Below are 20535 nucleotides of genomic sequence, written 5' to 3'. Positions count from 1 at the left end.
CTCCCCTCAGTCTCCTCTTCTCCAGGCTGAACAAACCAAGGGACTTCAGCTGTTCTTCGTACGGCTTGCCCTCCAAACCCTTCACCAACTTCATAGCCCTCCTCTGGATGCTCTCCAGTAGCTTTATATCTTTTTTATACTGCGGTGGCCAAAACTGCACACAGTGTTCCGGGTACTCGCGTTGGAGGAGCAACTTACCTAAGCGAAGCAGACCGCAGAGCTGGGGGCAGCTACGGCTTTGGCAGGGGGCAGGCAAGCCTGCATTTGCCAGGGGTCACACTCTCCCCTCGCACCACAGGTAGGAGTCACATTCCAGCAATTAGCACGGCAGCACCAGGAACGCAGAGCAAGCGGGGCTGCCTGACCGAGACCCTGCGCCGGCGGAGCTGCCAGCTGGATCTCATCCCCTCGGCTGCCAGAAACAGCTTTGTATCATCACTCAGTTAACTAATGCGCAAAAGGCAACTGTAATGTTGGTATGCAATTGCCTCTTAAATTACGGAATTATGAGGCCCGCCCTCAGCTAAATTACGAGGATGCACAGAAACGTGGTGAATAAAGGAGCTGTCATGGTCAGCCACTTTGTGGGTTGCCTTTACATGGCTAAAGGTGCAAGAAGCCATAACTTCTGCTTGAATAGAAGATAACACTTCACAGAGCTGCAGTAACTGGCTGTGTAATTACCACCAGATCATTGCATGTGAGGAAAAAAAATAAAAATAAAAAAAGAGAAAAAAAAAAAAAAACCTAAGTTGATACAAACCACCTCTAAATTAAGTGTATTCAGAGGGAGTAGGCTCACAAGTTTCACTTTGCATTGGCAATATCCTCAAAGTATCTGCACAGCTTCTGCAGTGGATGGCAGAGACCTTCCTGAAGCTCTTATAATGATCTCAGCACATCTTAACATTGCTAATGGCTAAGGCAGCCAAAACAGGGTTCAGGACAAACTAAGAATCTTCGAGGAGGGACATGGCTGCCTTCAAAACCGGTCACACAAAAAAACATTGCTTACTACAAATTGTCACTTGCAAGATTTTTCAGAACAAGAATATTTTCGTCATGTTTGGAAGGTGCTTCATGCCTTGCAAACGTCATTAATAGATGTGTGTAAAAGAGAAGCTACTAAATAATAACAGATGCCAATAAAAACAGGAAGGAGCTCTGGATGCCCAGTCTGTGGCACCGCACCCATGATTTGGGTGTCACTAAGCCTTTGCCGAACCTATTGCCAAGGAGAATGTGCGTGAGAAAAGACAGAAGAGAAAATGGATCTGCTTGATAATAAAGCCTAAGTGATGTTTTATAAAATGCATGGTTCTATATTATTCAATTTGAAATACATTTAGAAGTCCAGGCTTCCATCATTTGAGGTGCGAAACATTAATTTAAACAACTTACAGATTACCTTTATGGAGGTTTAGATCTCTCCATTTTTTTTAAATGGTGGATATTTAGAGAAAATAACCCCTAGCTCTTGAAGGGGAACATACAGAGGTGACAGCTTTCTTAAAAATTCTTTTGAATGTTTAGAGAAGAGCCAGCATTGATCAGACTTCACATTTCAAAGCTTCGCTGAGAAAGCAGCTTTGGACATAGATCTAAGGAAAACAAGCTCCATTCGCAATGCATCTGGTGGTCCATTAGCATTATATTTTCAGCACTTGAGTGAAGTCTGTGATTTCCTGCATGTTGACTGGTGAGCTATAGCACAAATTCACTCTCACCCAGTATTTATAGCTACTGGCACTCAAGACTCAGTTGTGATGCCTACTCAGTGTCTCTTCCCATGAAGTCCTATAATGGGCTGTCTCAGCTACAGGCAGGAAGGATAACAAGCCTTACCTTCCCTTGCATCTTTAGGTCAGCATTTCTTAATCAGGTACGGTGAGTTAACAAGCCTGGTGTTGTTCCGTTAACAAGCGAGGGAAAGAGCTCAAACTATGGATTCCGGAAAAAAATGCTGTTCTGTCTTCTACTAGGACTCCGTTCTACATCATTAAAATATTTAGAAAGAGACAAAACTGCATATTTCACACGCATTTCTCTTCTGGCTGACCTCAGCTGTCAGCACTGGAGAAGCTGCTACCACTGACACACTGTTGCTTCTAGACAGGTTCTGATAAGCTCACTGTTCAGTATCACTGTTGACTATCTTTGAAAGGCTTTCACATGCGCACATGAATGACTTTAACCGCTCATCTGCCAACAAAAGCAAAAAAACCCATAGTGCTTTAATCATGGGTGTGGAAGGGAGGCTGGGATTTGTAACACACTGAGCACAGCCTCCATAGAGTACTTAGGGAAGAACAGAGGTTTTGTTTCTTCCTGCCCTGTCTTCTTTGTGTGTTTCTTTCTGTCCTAAAAGCTTTCAAATCTAAACACATATTTTGCATTTGTTACACCACAGCTTATTATGGTGAGAATATAATCTCAGCTGATGCCTCCTAGTGAAAGGTATCAAGTCAGACTCCCAACACAGAGACAGGCAGTCCGTGACCACTGACAGAGAACTGGAACAGGACACATGGATGTTTGAAACCTCCTCACGGAAAGGTGTCAGGCAGATGTTTCTGGCTGCGTCAATCTCCAGCACAACTAAGAATCTGAAGACACCCTTGTAAAGTCAGATTAAAGGTCCACTTACGCCACTGTCCTGTCCCTGATAGTGGCCAACAGCGGATGCATAGGAGAAAAGAGTACAAGGAACGGGCCACACACTTAGTAATCCCTTCCCTGGTACATGCTCCAAGCTTCCAGCAACTGGCCATTTAGAGACTTCCTGAGCTAGAGGCCACATCCGGACCATTGTATTTAATAGCCACCGATGGACCTATCTTCTATTAATTTGTACAGTCCTTTTTTGAGTCCATTTATACTTTTGGCCTCCACAACATCCCGTGGCAATGACTTCCAAATTTTAATTATGTACTGTGTGAAAAGTACTTCCTCTTGTTTGTTTTAAAGCTGCTGTCTGATCATTCCATTGGGTGTCCCCAATTGTGTCATGAGAAATACTTATTAATAATTTCCTATTCACCTTCTCCACAGTATCCACAATTTTACAAACCTCTATAACATCACTCATCTATACCCACAGTCACGCATCCCTTCTTCTATTTAGTCTCAGCTCCTGGCTCTTTGTAGCCCTGCAACACCCTCTTTGAAAGCCAAACAGCATGCAATATTTATGATATGGGTGCATTTTGCATGTAAGCAGTAGTACAACAGAGATTTTTCCATTCTCTTCTCCTACTCTTATTTCTATGGTGTCTTTTTGTCAGCTAATTGTGAGCTGATACTTGCAAGAAATCCTTCCAATGACTGCAAGATCTTTCTCATGGTGGTAGCACCTCATCTAGGGTTCATTATGCACTCATCCACGCTAGACTCACTTTCTCTTCTCCCCTATGCATTATTTCAGATTTATCAATAATTAGTCATATTTGCTGGTTTATCAGCTGGTTACAAAATATCCTGAAATCCTTCTGCAGCTCTTGGTACAGCCTGACATTTCACTTTCCTGTGTAATGATGCACTCAGTAATTTAGGTCATCGACCACTTCTGCTGATCGGTGTTCAAAGGCATCGAACAGCACAGGTCCTTGAGGAACTGCAAGTGGCAGTTTCCCCGGTTTGGAAAAACCAGGTACTACTCGCACTCAGATGGCCAACCTTTTAAAGCGGTGTAGGCACTGAAAGGACTTCCTTTGCATCCCGGTTGTCTCAGGAACTTAAATAACGATGATTTCTGAAGCCACCAAAAATCCAAACAGGTTACACTGATCACCTGTGTCCGCAGACTGGCTGACTTAGCCACATTTGTGAAGTACAGGTCCCTCAAGTAGGGACGTGGCCACTGTTTCCCTCCATCACTCCACACTGTTACCAAGTCTGTGTTACACGTTCTGTGAAATTACCTCATGTGGAAGCCAAATGCAGCTCCTTTGATCAAAAACCAGCATAATTTTTTTTTTAACTTGATTTATCTGGCACTCAGTCCTGTTTAAGCAATGGGTCTCCCAGCAGTTATATTGGAGTCCAGCATATTCGATATAATTATACTGAATATTATTATCCAATGTTATTTTTGGAGTCAACACTAGCCCCATCTGCCTGGCATGCTGCTTAGTCACCAGCAGGCTCTTGGCTTGCTGTACCTTCCACACCAGCACCACTGAGACGAAGACAGCCAGCTGCTCAAGGAAGCTGTAGGCAGGAGGGCAGCACTTCTTATTTTATGCTGAAAATAAACATCCAGACACACGGACTTGCACCAGCAGAGTTTGCCTGTGGCAGAATGAGACATCTGAGGTGTGGAAACCCTGCTCAGAAAGGTCTCCTGTGAAAGTCTTGCCTTGCAGACCAACAAGGCTCAGTGCAAGGGTTAAAGGACACGGAGGCACGGTGGGAGAGGGCCAGTGGCGGAGCAGCTGCATAGCCCCAAGATAAGCCCCTTTGCCAAGACTTCGCCTGCTACGCCAAGGCTATTTTAAATTTAGAAGCCCTGCAGAAGGAAAGCCACAGGCCAATGAGACTTCCTGCCTCAAAGGGCTCCTGGAGTTGCCCATAGAGTGAATAAAGCCTGGTTTGGGGGCTCATTTGGGCACTAATTTGTCTTGTCTGTTGTATGGGCTGATGGAGAAAGAGGAGGCAAAGAACTTCCTTATCACGGCTGAGCTATCACCGTTGGAGCTGAAAGGACACAAGGCCTTACCTAGCCTGACTCCTCTGAGAAGGATGGAAAAAAAAAAAAAAAAAAAAAAAAAAAAAAAAAAAAAAAACACCAAAAAACCCGCAACAAAAAAACTCCTCCAAAGAGTAACACTCCTCTCCTCCTCTCAAGTGTGGCAAATTGATGGGGTGAAGGGGGAAGAAGGGGAGGAGCAGGAAGTGGTAACTTATTTGGCCTCCTGAAATGAGACTGCGGCTCTCACAGGGTTTCACAGCTCGCCGCTCGTTTTCACCTGGTCAAAGAGACTCACGCAACAAATCACAGAGTCATAGAATCATTTCGGTTGGAAGAGACCCTTAAGATCATCAAGTCCAACCATAACCTAAATCTAGCACTAAACCATGTCCCTAAGCACCTCATCTGTACATCTTTTAAACATCTCCAAGGATGGTGACTCCACCACTTCCCCAGGCAGCCTGTTCCACTGCTTCACAACCCTATCCGTGAATAAATGCTTCCTAATATCCGATCTGAACCTCCCCCGGCAGAACTTGAGGCCATTTCTTCTCATCCTATCACTTGCTACTCAGGAGAAGACACCAACACCCTCCATGCTCCAGCCTCCTTTCAGGTAGTTGCAGACAGTGATCAGGTCTCCCCTCAGCCTCCTTTTCTCCAGGCTGAACAGCCCCAGTTCCCTCAGCCGCTCCTCACCAGACTTGTGCTCCAGGCCCCTCACCAGCTTCACTGCCCTTCTCTGAACCCTCTCCAGTACCTCAGTGTCTTTCCTGTAGTGAGGGGCCCAAAACTGAACACAGGATTCAAGGTGCAGCGTTGAGCCATCTGTGGCTGCTGCTGGACACGACTTCAAAATCCAACAGAAAGGAAGCTATTTTTCTGCTACATTGAGCCTTTACCCAAGAGAAATCCCGTCTCCTTTGCCCTTCAAAGCAACCACTTGCCCTGCTTCATCATCCCAGAAACAGCTCATTATAGCTGCAGACTTTCTCATCCGCCTCCCTTTTCAATGCATATAGTTGCACTTCTATAATGGGCTTTTCCACGAAATCCTCTAACTTCAGCCAAATCAAAGTTGATTAAATATGTCAGAAACAATTTAGACATTCCTGCCAAACTCCATAGTTCCATGGAAACCCAGCAAAGCTCTTGTGCAAGCTCCGGGCAGTTGCCTGCTCAGGTAGTGTCACTCCAGGGCACTAAGATGGAAATGTAACCACTCGGAAAGGCCTCCTCACTTAGGGACAGCATAAGCAACTATAGATGAGCACACAGCAAGGATGTAAAATGTTGAGGTTCCAGGTTATGAACAAGCTTGACAGATCCTTCACTCCACAGCCCTATTACACCCATCAGAAGCTTCCCGCAGCGCTCCTCCAGATGTACTGCACAAAGACCTCATGCCTTTTCCCATCATCTCAGCGATAAACACCCACGCAAGAAGTTTACTTGCAAAAAAATACATGCAAAATTTCTGAATGCCCCAGGGTCCAACAGCAAGTAGAGAAACATAAAATAAAATACGATGGGGCGCTGTCCCTGCCTCCTCATTTTAGCTATCATTTTGGCACATGCCAGAACGTTACCCGAGGTAAAACATCGCCCGGTAATGAACAGGGATTTACATGCAATTCCAGCAGTGGGCATGACCACAGGCACTGCTCAGCGCAAGTTTTTCCTTCTCAAGGTCTTCACAAAACTCATCTTTGCACACCAGCTTCACAGTAAATGGCTGCAACATTTAATGCTATTTGTAATTTTAATTGGATTATCAACTGACGTGACATAATCACGGATGTTTCCGCACAAAAACATGTTTATTACATTGATGCAGAACTGACTCAGAGCACAAGGATGCTTTGAGGTTTCTGTGCTTGATCAGCAGATTCAAATCCCTTGTTGCCATATTGGCAGAAGTTGCTAGCCGGTCCCTTCCCAAGAGACAAGCTTTGACTCTCTCTTCTGACAGCAGTACCTAGTCATGTACCAATTAGATGCGCATCCTTTCCAACAACGGCTTTGCAAACACCCAAGGAGAGTATCTTTGGATCTTACAACTCTCCCATTCCAGAAGTCAGGCTTTTCAAAACATCGGCGAAGATATCCTCAGTTTCTCATTTTTCCTCTAATGTGCAAAAACCCTCCAAAACGTACACTGAAGAAAAGCTGAAACAAAGATGGAACTGCGAAGTACAAGGGAAAACTATTTTTTAAATGTCTTCAAATGGTCCTATTTGTATGTGCAACAATACTCTTGTGTTCTTTCATGCACTTTAGGTCTACCTCTGCTCACTTTAAGATCAAACTGGCATTTTTGCCAGCAATTCATTAAAAGCCTGCTCTCTGCCACCCCTCTCCCTCCCCACCTGCAGGCAAGCAGGGAGCCGGGCCTCACAAGACTACTGTGGCGTGGGTGTTATTGGCTGTCTGTTTTGGCAGCCTCCCCTCTTTTCTTCCAGCTCTGTTTTGAAACACAATCTAAATTAAAAAAAAAAAATAGACATTTCTGCTCTTTCTACTCACATCAGTGCTCCTGCCGCCGCAGCGTAAAGCACGGCTGCGAAAGGAGTAGCACCGTGCAGGTTGGCCTATGTAGCCCGTATGTCCAGGAAAGAAAAACCTCTTATTCTGAGAAAAGGGTACATACTTCAGGAATGCAGGAGGGGCGGGGGAAGGCAAGAGGCAAAAAATGAGAAAGAAGAGGGCCAAGAGGACTTTGTGAACTGCCTCGCTTTAACAGGAGGAGCAGAGGGAAGAGAAAAATGCCTCTCCAGAGCCGGCTCCCTGCCACATTTAATAGCATTAGGATCTAACATGTAATTTGGACTAAAGACTAATTCTTTCCTGCAGTTTGATGGATGTTAGTGTCCTTTTTTTTCCCTTTCTTCTTTAACAATGTATTACATAACATTCTGATACAGTAATTACCATCTCATGTCATAGCAATTTTATTAAGAGCTTATACTTACAAATACCCATTTGGAAAGGATTTCAGGACTTTTTTTGTAATTTTTGCTGATCTAGGCTTGTTGAAGCACTGACAACATGGTTTGATGCCGCCTAATGCAGCTTCCAGTAACAAAGCATCTCTACACAAATATCTCTCGCAAGCCCTAAGAGTCAGGCATGGATTCTTCTTGCGTTTAGTCTCAAAGACTTGTAAACAAGTTACTTTTAGCACACAATTTTGTGATAAAACACTGGTAACACAGCCCTATTAGGTTCCTGTACCTGTTGCGGTTTCAATTCCAGAAGAAATGCCAAGACAGATAAATTCCTTTATACCAGGTAATGGAATATTTGTTAACCATTCTGCAGTTAGTGTTTGCTCGTTAATATGGTAACACCTTGCCAGGCAAGACTTGGTACCATGAGGTATTTTTCCGTATAAAATTGCTAATGCCATCAGGATTGTCCAAATGGGATCATCATCATTAAAAAGATTACGCGGTAAGGAAAGCGATTACAACAACGTCTGAGCAGAAGGATTACTAATCACAAGTAGAATCCTGGTACAAATCTCATTCTCCGTATACAAGAAAGGACACAAAACCTTTTAAACATTATTTATATACATTTATGGCTTTATACAACAAACTGTCAGGGATTGTTCTTGTGTGTCTGTAGAGGTACATCAGGCACTTTTTCTGAAAATATCCACATATGAATTTTAATTCTGCAATGTGACTAAGTCAGAGTGGTGAAGCGTTGAAGAGCTGTCACACCACTCGCAAGTAGAACTAGCAGTATATACATGTCAATCTCTCACAATATTGCTGGTTTGTGGAACACCCTCAAAAAAGGAGGCCAGTTTTAATGCCAAGTAATTTGCTTTTTGCTTGCATAAACCATGCTGCATTTTACGTTATGATTACCAAAATAATAATAATAATGAGAATACCTTATTTAAAATCAGTCATAAATTAAGGATCCTAGCAATTTCATAATGAAAATAGGAATTTCAAATCAGTAAAAAAATAAAAAAGTACTAACATACATCCAGTGGTTTAACAAGTGCAAATTTTATACTGTTTTATAATTGGTCCAATTTGAACTTCTCTTCTTAGGGATGCTCTGTTGACTTAAGCCAATAATAAGCAATATGACTTTTGCTTATAAGTGTAGGTAAATTGTCAGCTTATCAAAGCAGAGCTTTCCAATTAATGCATCTACTACCTAAACATATATCATATAGCTATATTATGGAAACAATACATCTTTATATTTAAAATATCTGAACAGCTCTATAATACAATAAACTTTTAATAACAGTACAAACCAGAGAAAAGTCAAAAACAAGGCTGCATAGGTAAGATCATCTGCACAATTCACAAACCAATCATTTACAACAATTCCGACAAACTAAGTTACTCCAGAAACTTGGTACTTTTACTGAAAGAGGATTTATTATTAGAGGTCACATAATGTTTGTTTTCAAGGCAGACAACATGCCCCTTCACCAGACTTCACAGTATTCTAGAATTACACTTGCGAAATATTAGAATGGCATCACAAAAAAAAAAAAAAAAAAAGAAAAAAAGACTACATAGCCCAAACCTCTGATTATCTACAACTGCTTTCTCACAATAATTTAAAGGGGCTGCCTACAGACTGTTGTACTTAAGGAACGGCTACATTTATGTTATTCATAGTTATAAAAGGAAATGAAGAAAATATCTGTGTTCAGGAAGTTATACAGTAGCAGTAAATAATAAACGGGAGGTATATTGTTAAATGTAGCATGTTCAGATGCAACCCCTATGAGCACTATAGCATTAACTACAGCTTGCTTTGCATGCAGAGGTGAATTTTACAACTACTTTGGCCTATGTATATCAGTGCCCACTTGGGAGTAAATATTTTTGCACGTGCAGCAGTAAGAAGGATCTTCAGAAACCCACACGAGCCCGCTGCTTGCTCCACTGCCAGGATTTACCATCACGTTTCAGACACTATGAATTTGATGACGAAGATGCTACTAAAGGTATTTGTCTGTAAAAGCAGACCGCTTCATTGAGGCTTCAGCACCGAGAATGTTTCATTTTGCTCAAGAGAAGTTCAAAGACCGATTTCACGCTGGGGGAGATCCTGTATCCAGGACAGCTTAACATCAGCTTCTGGAACTGCTGACAACTGTAATAGGATATCTAAAAAAGTAGAACCAGCTGTAATTAGTAGCGATTTAAGCCCAACAGGGAGCTAAATGCTAGCACATCAATAAATACACTGCAGAGCCTTAGGAAAGTCATAATAGGATCATTAAATATATGGCTTGATACTAAACTTCATTTTCTCGGCACATTCCATTTCTTTTTCCACCATATGCCATCACTACAGGGAAGATACTTTTCAATTAGAACATTTTTCCAGTTGTGGGCTACGTAGACAAAACAAAAATCAGTGAAAAATATTTATTTCTCTCCTTCTTCACCACAGCCAGCCCTAGCATAAAAACTGCTTCTCCTGTCAGTGCACCAAAAAAGCTCCAAGGATTTCCATAAAACAAATGATGTGTAGCAACCGGTGAAAACACAGGTGAGGCCTGTTATCCACACATCCACGAAAACTGCATCATGCGATTACAAAAAAATCAGAAAACATTTAATCCAAGACCCAAGCCTAAAAATGCTCAGGTAGCTGTCAGTGTGCCTGCTCCAACAAGAGCAGATTTTTCCACAGGAACAAGGCCTCTATCGTTAGTGCTCTCGCCTACCCTAAAGCTCGTGTATTTGTATAACTTTGCCACTTACTTTATCCTTCTTATTTATGAAGAAAGTAACATTTTGCCCTGTAATAAGGGGTCACAAAAGTTTTAGCCTCCCACTCAAAACTAGCACTTTTGCCTCTTCAAACATACTGCGTTACAACAGAAACACTGACAGGCCCTAAAACTAGTGCTAATTAAGACAAATGACAATTTTGTCATTCATTTTCCTAAAATTATGGATTTTCTCCAAAAGGTCCTGCTCTTGAGTGGACAAACATTATGAGACCTCCACAAAATAAATATAAATGTGAAGCATTGTACAAGCATCTAACAATGAATACTTAACACTTTGTGGTAGTCAAGAGTTAAAATGATAGTAGAAGCAGATGACATTTCTAAAAATGCATATATAAAACCGGTTAAATATTTCCTAAACATAAAGTTGTCTATATTTATACATCACACAACAAAAAAAGGGACAGAAATACTTTATATTCAAGATACTTATTAAGCTTTTCCTTTATTAGCACTCCCCAGTGCTAGGGAAATTTATAAAACATGTACTTAATCCAGTTAAAATACTGTACAAAATGAAGAGGTTATGAATGCTGCCAGATCTCAGATTTTTTTTTAAGTTGTCTATGTAACAAAAGTAGACTTTAATTATAAGAAAAATACCTTGGAAAATATTCCAAAAATTATCTTAAGTCCAACAACAAAATCATTAGTCTGACAATGAAATCCAGAAATATTCTTGCATAAATTTACACGAATACAGGTAACTTATCAAATGGCATTTAACCTACTGTTTTCTCTGAATAGTCAGTGAGTTTAGTAGGACAATATTTAAAAGGGTATTCTGTTCCCATATGAAATGTGTGGCAATTTTGAGTAAAATATTGCAGTTCGTACTGCTGCAAGGCAAGTCCACAGTTATTTAAATTCATAAGAACACAGGTAACATCAACGAAGGTTAAACTTACTTAGGGCATGAGATCATCACAGTATTCTTACAAAAGTTTATAAACTTTTCTTGGACCAAAACAGATAGTCTTAAAAAACAATTCTTCTTCTACAGGTCATACTATACAAAACCGAAAAGCACATCATGATGTAAATAAGAGTCTTTGCTGTGATTATATGGTGTAGTGAATTTGGCACTTCAGAGTAATGAAATTTCCAATGGCACAGTTCTTATCTACAGCAGCACATAACCTGCAAACCTTGGGCAAACATCCTGTACAGGAAAATACTCTGTCTGCTGCCAACTCTGACAAAAGGAAGAAAAAAGAAAAAAAAAGACCCCCCCAAAAAGCTAGTGCATGCACACAGCTTTGTCAAGAAAGTTAAAAAGGAAGGTGAAGGACATCTTTGTACTGCTTTTCTCAGTTCCTGCTGTCAGACAAGTCTGGAGAATTTAACCGTAGCCTAAGAAGAAGAAGAAAAAAAAGAACAACAAAAACAACAAATTAACATTCACACCAAAAGATTAAATCTATTAAAATATGCTCAAACTAGCTTTAAGATAAGTTAAATGTGAAACAAAAATGTACTCATTAATTGCTAGTTACCAGCAAGTTTTTTTGTTTAAAATATCAAAGGGAAAACATTAGTGCTCCACATGAAGTAACAGAAAAGTACATGGCAAGCCTAATGCACCAGTGCAAACTTGATTTACAAACTAATAAGGGATTGGAAAGTGACTGACTGTAATAAAGGCACCTGACCTGCCAACACAGAAGACCACCCAGATTTTAAGCATTTTGACATCTCTTTTCCCTTTAGTTGTTTTTCAGAGTTATTACAAAAAGCACAGCTTACCTCCTACTACATCCTAGCCTGACACCCAACTGTGTGTGGTTGTCTTTACGCTGTGCTGAAAACTTTGGTTAGGCAATACACTGTCAAAGTTAAAATCTAATGTTTCTCCATCCATAAGGTCATTACGGATAATCGACTCCATGTCACAGTCCAACCGTTCAATTAACATGTCATCTAAGTCACTGGGAAGCTTCTCCTGGTGGAGGGAAACAATTCCCACCCTTCCGTAGCCATTGCAACTGTTAACAGGGGCGTACGGGTTCATAGCATTCATCTGCATCGGGTGACCCAGAGGCACTTGTAATGAAGTCTTCACTGTTGACAAGCGATTTAGACCTGAAGTATGTGACATGGTGTTCACTGTGTGTGACAAGGCACGACCATTAACTGCAGGTGTTGGCTGGTTATGTCCTTGGTGAGGCCGGGCGTTAGGGTTCATCATTTTGTTGTGGGGCGGTTGACTGCCGTAAGTTGGCATCACCGAGTTAGCCACCATCAGCACACTTTGGCCCAGCGCCCTGCCACCAGCCTGGGTAACACCAGTGTCTACTGATGCCAAGATATCATTGTGAGGTGGAGAATCGGAAGTCAGCAACTCCTTCAGGAGTCCTGCAGGACAGTTATATTGGCTCATCGATCCGTAGCTGGATTTACTGTCTTGAAGAGTCTGCATAGGAATCTGGGGCAAAGAGTTCATGCTAGCTTGAGCATACGTAAACTTCCTGTAGTCTGGATTTGGTGAACCTATACTTGTGGTCGAGGATGCGAACGAGTAACCTGGTGTTTGCTGCATCAGGGTAGCAGATGAAGACTGGGTTGACACAGTCATTGACGTATTCGGTGACAGGAGATTAAGGTTATCCAAAAGATTTTCCATGTTCTCAGAATTACTCATCTCTGAAAGGCTGGGTAGAGTAGAAGTCATTTTGGTGGCTGACGATGGGTATACCATGGAGTGCACATCCCCATCTCCAAGATCGTCTTGCTCTGGCAAAATAGGAGAAAGTCTTCCACTGATCGTACTAGCGTTAGAGCTAGTTCTAGGTCGAAATGTACTCCAGTTATCAAAGTCATCGTTACTGTGAGAGCTGGGGCTCGCAGGCCACTTTGAGAACTGCGATCCGGGGCTGTCACCATTTCCCTCTTGACCAGACTGAAGGGATGCTTTTTTCTTGGCAGCTCTGCCTCTGCTTTTGGCAAACTTGCTGTTGTTATCCATGGATGCCGCTCGCCTCCTAGGAGATTTGCCACTCTTTCCTCCTTCAGGATTGAGCATCCACCAGGAACTCTTCCCTGTTCCCTCATTCTGCACTCTGATGAACTTGCTGTGCAGAGACAGGTTGTGACGGATTGAATTCTGAAAAATAAAATAAGGTGTAAGAAATGGAGAAAACATGCTTGTTTTATACTAATATTCGTCTGAACAAACATACCATCGTTTTGTTAGAAAGCATGGGGTCATCATGAAATGGGAAAACATGCCAGTCGGGAAACACCTTTTATCAGCTCACCACCCAGAACTGGATGAAACAAGTTAGCAGAGAGTTGTCACGTCAGTTTTTCTGTCATATGGCCCAATCGTATCTGACATTGTAAAAAGTTAAATAAAATACTGAAGGAGCTGTTTTGAAATACTAATTCCTCATAAAATAGACAAAATATACCAGAAGACCAAGATGACAACTGAAGATCTCATTATCAGCTTCACAGGAATGCTAGATCCTATTCTACGGTCCTTATAATGGCATCTCATCATGCACATCCCTAAACCCTGCAAACATGCCAGCCTGTGAGTGTTGCCACAGAACATTAGTGAGGTTTACATTACTAGTGTTGTGAGAAAACACATACAGAAAGCCACTTGAGGATTAAGTTCTAATTTTTATAAATAAACATCACAAATTGCCTAAGAAATCACAAGGGAGAAAGGCAAACAGCACAGACAAAATTGCACTTAAACCCTCAGTCATAAAACCATCTTTCTCTTTCAAAAACAATATTTTAATATACAAAATGGACTCTTCTAATACCTGAGAGCACAAGATATCTTGAGCCAAGACTGACCAGAGGTACTGAAGCTTTTCATTGTCTCCTTGGCCACAAGTAATGTTTCATGTTTTGTTCTTAAATTAAAAAAAAAAATAAAAATCCAAAGCCTAAGCCCCCAGGTTGACCTGTTAACAAGAGTCTACCTTTTGCATTACCAAGCTGTAGATAAACATTTTTTTCCTTGCGTAATTTTCTGCTGAGTGCATGTAAAGAACATTATATCAATAGAAAAGCTGTCCTATATTTTGACATTATTGCTAAAAGGCCACAAGTTCAAAGAGTGCTTAAATAGTCAGCCATAAACGTTGGGAAGAGGGTGGGACAGTAGCACAAACAACATGGGGACCCATAGTCTGCGCTAGGACTGCAATTCACACACAACAAGTAGGAGGGAACCACAAAACAACACATGAAATGGGTAAACCAGAAATGAGACCTCGATGGCAGGTAAATCACTGATGCAGCAGTTGCCTTCCATTCATAGTCATTTTTAGCAGGTTGTCTAAAGAAAAATTTTGGGGAGCAAAAGTAGAAAGACTGTTTCTAGAAAGCAGCAGTAAGGCTGGTCTTGACCAGCAGGCCAGCAGGCCAATTGTCTCAAAACACTATACGGCTGCCAGATCTACAAAAACCCTCTTCTGTCTTTCTTGTTTTCCTACCTTGTTCCTCCCATCTACCTTCTCTAAGTTTTTAACCTGATCCCCAAGGCCCATTACAGCATCAAACCAAGAGGACGACGGAGCTTTGCACGCTTTGTGAGGCAAACCAGAGGATGAGCGACACAGCCACTGCACTGGTCTCTGACTGCTTTTGCTGTATTTCTCAACCCTGAGTGCTGCCTGTGACAGCAGAATCTCCAGAAATGTCTTCCTTCACCTTCTCTACCTGTTCTCCTGCATGCATCTGCTTTCTCAAAGATGCACATCTTTCCCCATTGCCTATACATTCAGCTGACAGAAGAAAAGGAACAAAGCCTATAAGGGGGGCATGCCAGGTGAAAACAGTCAACTCATGGGGCCTGGCTCAAACCAGAGACATAGGCTCAAATTCCCTGCAAGGGCCATGACACATTGTGGACCATGGAAAGCCAATGGCCAAAGCAGGCCTGGCCACCTGCAGAGGTGCACAGGAATGCTTGGTTACTCGTGGCGTCAAAGAGAAGACCTTCAGCAGATGAGGGCATCATGGAGGTGTTAAAGTCCTGTGGTCCTTACAGACAGCAGGGTCCTGAGACTATCCCCCCCAGGAGTGCAGCTTCACCCCAAACAGGAGCACAAGGTTCTCTTTGACATCAGAAGATGGCAGAACATGGCCTCATGACCACTCACTGTTCAACCAGCGCAGCACAGAGTCAAACTACGTGCCTAACCTCAGAAGCCTTTCCACCTTCTCCTTCCCCTCCAAAGAACCATCTTTAACAAATTATCCCAGTTAAAGAAACACTAGCGACAATTCGAGCATTTCTTCATTCAATTTTGAAAGAAAGACAATCTTTCTCATATTAACTAATTAACGTAAGAGTGTATCCCTTCACTGCAGGTAAAGCCACAATCAAAATCTCATCCTCTATCTAGCTACAGGGTATTAGGGAAGGCCTTGAAATTTTATTTTCAGCAGGTACAGCTAACACATCAGGAGGGTAAGCCCAAAAATCCATCTTTGGACTTGCCCATGGACACAAGGGATGACCGAGAAGCCTCATGAGGCCAGCCCAGCACAGCCCATTGTTTTCATTCGAGGGCCACAATTGAATCCTCAGCTGACACAAGTCCAGCTCTAGAAATGTCACAAGAAAGTTGTTCTGCACATCTGTTGATTAGAAAGCCTCCTGCACCAGTTCATTTTTTTTACTGTATTTTGTAAACATACCCAGTTGGCTCAGGCTTACTGTTTTCTATCAAAATAGGCCTATCAAACACACAAAACATCAGGCAGAGAAAATACCGTGCTAAGGCTCAGTTCCCTCTTCCTGCAACAGAAGTGTTAAATATTTAAGAAATCACTGCTATTCCTTAGTCATCAAAAATGTTATAATCTGGTATTATTGTACTGAGGACATCTGAGGTCACTCTCTGAGTAACAGAGCTGTCTCCTAACTCTGCCAGCAATGAAAAAAAAAAAATTTTCCTAACAGGAAAAGGTTTGCGGCCCAGAGCTTGTTACATAAATTCCTGTTTTTCACGCAGCCAGCAGGACATTAAAGAAGCTATGATTTACTAACTTGGAAAAAGTGTTGAAGAGGTAAATCTTGTGAAAATATGCACTGCTGTTAATGATGTTGTGTCTACAAATCTTTGCCAGACGCAAACATGACCTGATAAAAAAGTATAGTTTCAGCAGAGGATCTTGGCAGCCGGAGGAGCAGCGCGGCTGTCAGCGGTCAGCTGTGAGATGCCTCCAGCCATGGTTTTCGGCAGGACTTCGGAGCAAAGCCTCCCAAAACCTGGCCTGAATGACACGAAAAGCAAGCAGCCGCGTTTTGAAGCAGGTTTCCGTGCTATGGCGACGCTTGCCAGATCGCCCTGAGAACATCCCCGCTGGAATTTTACCCAAAGCTCGCCAGGTCGGTAGCAGGGCTGCTGCCACCTGTGGGGTGTTTCCTGGGATTGAGTTTCCGCTCTTGAGATAAAGTGCAGAGAAGCCTCCGCTCCTGTTTGGTCTGCGAACCGACTTTGTGCCCTGCTTCGGCATACAGACCGGGAATTGTGGCTATGCTTGTCACTACTCGCTGATTTAAGAGCCAAAATACGCAAAATCAGTATCTGCTAAATGCAATGTGATGAGCGCACGCCAGCTAGTAAAACACGTGAAGCCAAGAAAACGACTCATTCGAACCTACACATTCAGCTGCATTTCCAACATTTCCTACCGCTGAACCGCACTGCTGCAAGAACGCCCTGCTTGCTGCACTTGTAAGCAACAAAAAAACTCAAACTGCTTTACACTTTTAAACAACTACAGAAATAAACATCTCAGTCATTTAATCCATGGGTGCAAGTAGCTCTGCTGATATCTAATACTGCATTTAAACCCAAGTGATACACTAAAACATGCAACTTAAGTTTAATTTGACTAAATGATGAAAAAAATCATACCCCTATTACAATTAAACTTGAGGTATTTAATTATTTTTTCAGTAAATTGTTTTGCTGTTTTACAAAAGTTAAACATCCCAAAACACAGTTGCTTTGTTAAATCTAATGACATTTTAGACCTGTACTTACTGAAGAGAGACCATACAGTCATGCTCCTTCACCCCGGCCCCTGGAGCACGCAAGGGAGAGGGAAGCTGAGCAGAACTCCTGCTGCAGAGCTCCTGTTTAATCCCACTGCGAAACTTTCCAACCGGAATCTAACTGGATCTGTGGGTATCCAGGGAGCTGCAAGACCCAAACCTTGGAAAAGCACCTATGAGTGCCCATGGTGTCTCCCACCCTCGTATTCTCACACACCTGTCCAACCACAGTGCTGTGGTAGCCACCAAAAGGGAGAGCAAGGAATGGATGCAACAGTCAATACATTTTACAAAAGCAAGTGGATTTGCTATCCAGGTGCATATGCTGATGGTATCACAATAAAGCATGCCATGGTATCTCAGAAAAGAGATTCACCAGTAACTAAGGCAGAAGGAGGTGGCCTCTGGAGGCAAATGCAGCCATAACAAAGAGAGAGGCCATTAAAGCAAGACTGCTTCCACCATACACAGATCAGCATTGCTATTAAAGCTAACAGTCTAATGAGTGCCGACCAATTTTTCTTTCAAAGGACTTCTCAGCAGTCCATTGCTTCCTACACCTCATCCAAGAGGACAGTCTACACATGTTGCTAGTCGGCTTGCACTACCATCAGCTGAAATGGCTGCAAATACAGATTGGGGAACAGCATTAGACTGTTGTTCTCAGATCTCTCCAAACAAAGTCTGAAACAGAGTGAGAAGCTGGAGAGAAACTTTCAGGGAATATGACACTCAAGACTACTTTTGCCATGACCCTCTAAGATAACCACAATAGGGACATGCCTGGCAAGAAAATCAGGGTCAATTACTGGTAGAAGTTCAGAGACCCACCAGCTAACATCACTGCTGAGAGGCGTCTGCCATGATCACTGGTGGCTGGCACCAGGCATGTTAGCACGTCACATTACTGACAGCTTGCAGGAGAATGAAGAACTAGCATAGTCCCTCTGTGGAGAGAGCATCAAAGCAAAAGCTTTGCAGCAGAGAAGGAAAGACCCTGGGATTTCCATATACTGTTAAAGAGGATATCAGATCTGCCTCTCAAGGTCTGTGTATGGGGACTCTACAGCAGGTCCAGATGTTCAAATCACCATTCTCTTGGAACCTTAGTGGCAAGCACCATTCTAAAAAGAAGTTATAAAAAAAACCTCCTAGGGAAGTACGCGAAAGACAAGAAGTCCACCACCACACTTGTTCAGGCTTCCTTCAGCATTAGCAGCCAGACAGCAGCAGCCGGCAAATGGCAAGTGGCACCACGGAGCATTTGTCCAAGGCTGAGCTAGACCACACTCAGCCAAATGAGCAGGTCTGCTGGGAAGTTACACCGCTTGTACCCACTTTGCTGTGGTTTCCAACCATCCCGTCAAGTTTGCAGGAGCAGGGAGAGGAGGCTAAGGAGGAAAGAGAATATTGATAACTCCAGATGTAGCAGAATTGCCTTTGGTACAACTGGCTGATGGAAGGCAATCTTGTTTGTCTCATCTAATGACTTTGAGATACAAGTTCAGATGCAGATGCTGCACATGGAGCTTGGGGTTACCTCAGAGCTAGTGTTGGTCACCCAAAAGTGTTTGTCATCAGATAGCATACTTGTTCATAAAACAGCCTTAGCCACATTTCTCTCTCAAAAGGGTTCCTGATACTACAATATTCACCAACACAACCGCACATCTGGCTGTAGCTTCAGAGGCTTCAAATGCTAATGAAATAGCTATCTTTGCCACCAAATTGTAGCATTCATTGATTACAGCTCAGAAACCTTCTCTGTTGTCAGACAAGAGCATGGACAGAAAGCACGTCACATAGCGTCAAGTCAAAGAGTCACATTTAGAAGATGCTGGCAATTGGCCACCTGCAGCTGCGTGAAGGTGGAAGGGCAGGATTTCCTCCCAAACAGGTCATGTTTTTTTGGGTCCTTTGTTCTTGGCGGGGGGGCAGGGGGGTGATTTTGTTTGACTTCATTTTTTGTCCTGTGCTGTTACATGGTTAAGAAGTGTCAGCTAGAAAAAATGCAGAAACACTTCAGTCTTACTAGAGGGACATTGCACTGTTTCTCTGTGCTTTTCATTACAGATGGCGACATAGCAGGAGTCTTTCCCAGATGACCACCCATGAAACACCATCTTCAAACATGGAGATACTTTCATAGGCTGTTTCATTTTGTAAGATTTCAGTAATGCATCCCTTGTTCCATGCAAGAAGGTATAAGAATGGGACAGACTGTATATTATCCCTACATGGTTGCTATACATGTCTCTTCTGCACAGAAAGGGGTCTCCTGTGACAATATGTCAATGGCATTAATCTATGCCCTGCACATTCTGCAGTTAAGTCTGAAGATTTATACTCTCCTACACTTTCTTCTCACAGCTGTAGAAGACTAAAAAAACTTTGGACACCAAAGGGGTTTGGCCATGCTCCCGGTTGCATCCTGTTGCCACACGTGGCAGCAGGGACTGGATGGGATTTCACAACCACTGCAGCTTTCTCCTCTGGAACATGGTATGTAGTAACAGAAAATACATGCACAGCTCCAGACACTGATGTTCAAGGCACTTGGACATGTCAGAACTGGCAACTCTACTGACAGGTATTTGACTAATTCCCAATTGCTATCCCCAGATACCCTCGTCTTCATTTTAGGCATAATGGCAGTTTGGGCACTTCTAATGAGATGGTAACACCTGCCTACTTTCCCTACCCAGGCGTTTAGAAAGAATGAACGTAGAAATCCCGAACAAGGTAAAGCATAGTATGAGAAGTATACACACAGGGCAAGCACACACCTGGATACCGTTCCACATGTGGTGACCCCAACCAAAAAACTTCTTATGACCACCCTTGCGCATTCTGTACCTCCAAGAGAAAGACACAGCCACAACCAGGTTAATGATCGCCTACATAAGTGCCAATACTCTGTCTTATAACTACATTTATTTCTATAACCACAACACAGGCATGATAGCATATCAACACAGCATATAACAAATATATAAACATTTGCTAGCACTTCAAAGCCAAGGAAACTAA

General features: G+C 42.5%; 1 protein-coding gene across 1 annotated transcript in view; it reads right to left on the bottom strand.

Moving 5' to 3' along the window:
* Nucleotides 1–7633: 7633 nt before the first annotated feature.
* Nucleotides 7634–20535, bottom strand: part of FOXO1 (forkhead box O1) — a 71315-nt gene continuing 58413 nt past the window's right edge. Inside the window, exons 2-3 of the mRNA XM_065656757.1 lie at nt 12222–13578; nt 7634–11828 (exon numbers count right to left, since the gene is read on the bottom strand). Of these exons, the coding sequence (XP_065512829.1) occupies nt 12235–13578 (1344 nt within the window). The 3' untranslated portion in view covers nt 7634–11828; nt 12222–12234. The remainder of the gene's footprint in view (nt 11829–12221; nt 13579–20535) is intronic.

The sequence above is a fragment of the Caloenas nicobarica genome, chromosome 1 (genome assembly GCF_036013445.1).
Source record: "Caloenas nicobarica isolate bCalNic1 chromosome 1, bCalNic1.hap1, whole genome shotgun sequence".
In the NCBI taxonomy this organism is placed as follows: Eukaryota; Metazoa; Chordata; class Aves; order Columbiformes; family Columbidae; genus Caloenas; species Caloenas nicobarica.
The sequence above is the reverse complement of the archived record's forward strand: the minus strand, read 5'-3'. Positions and strand labels throughout refer to the sequence as shown.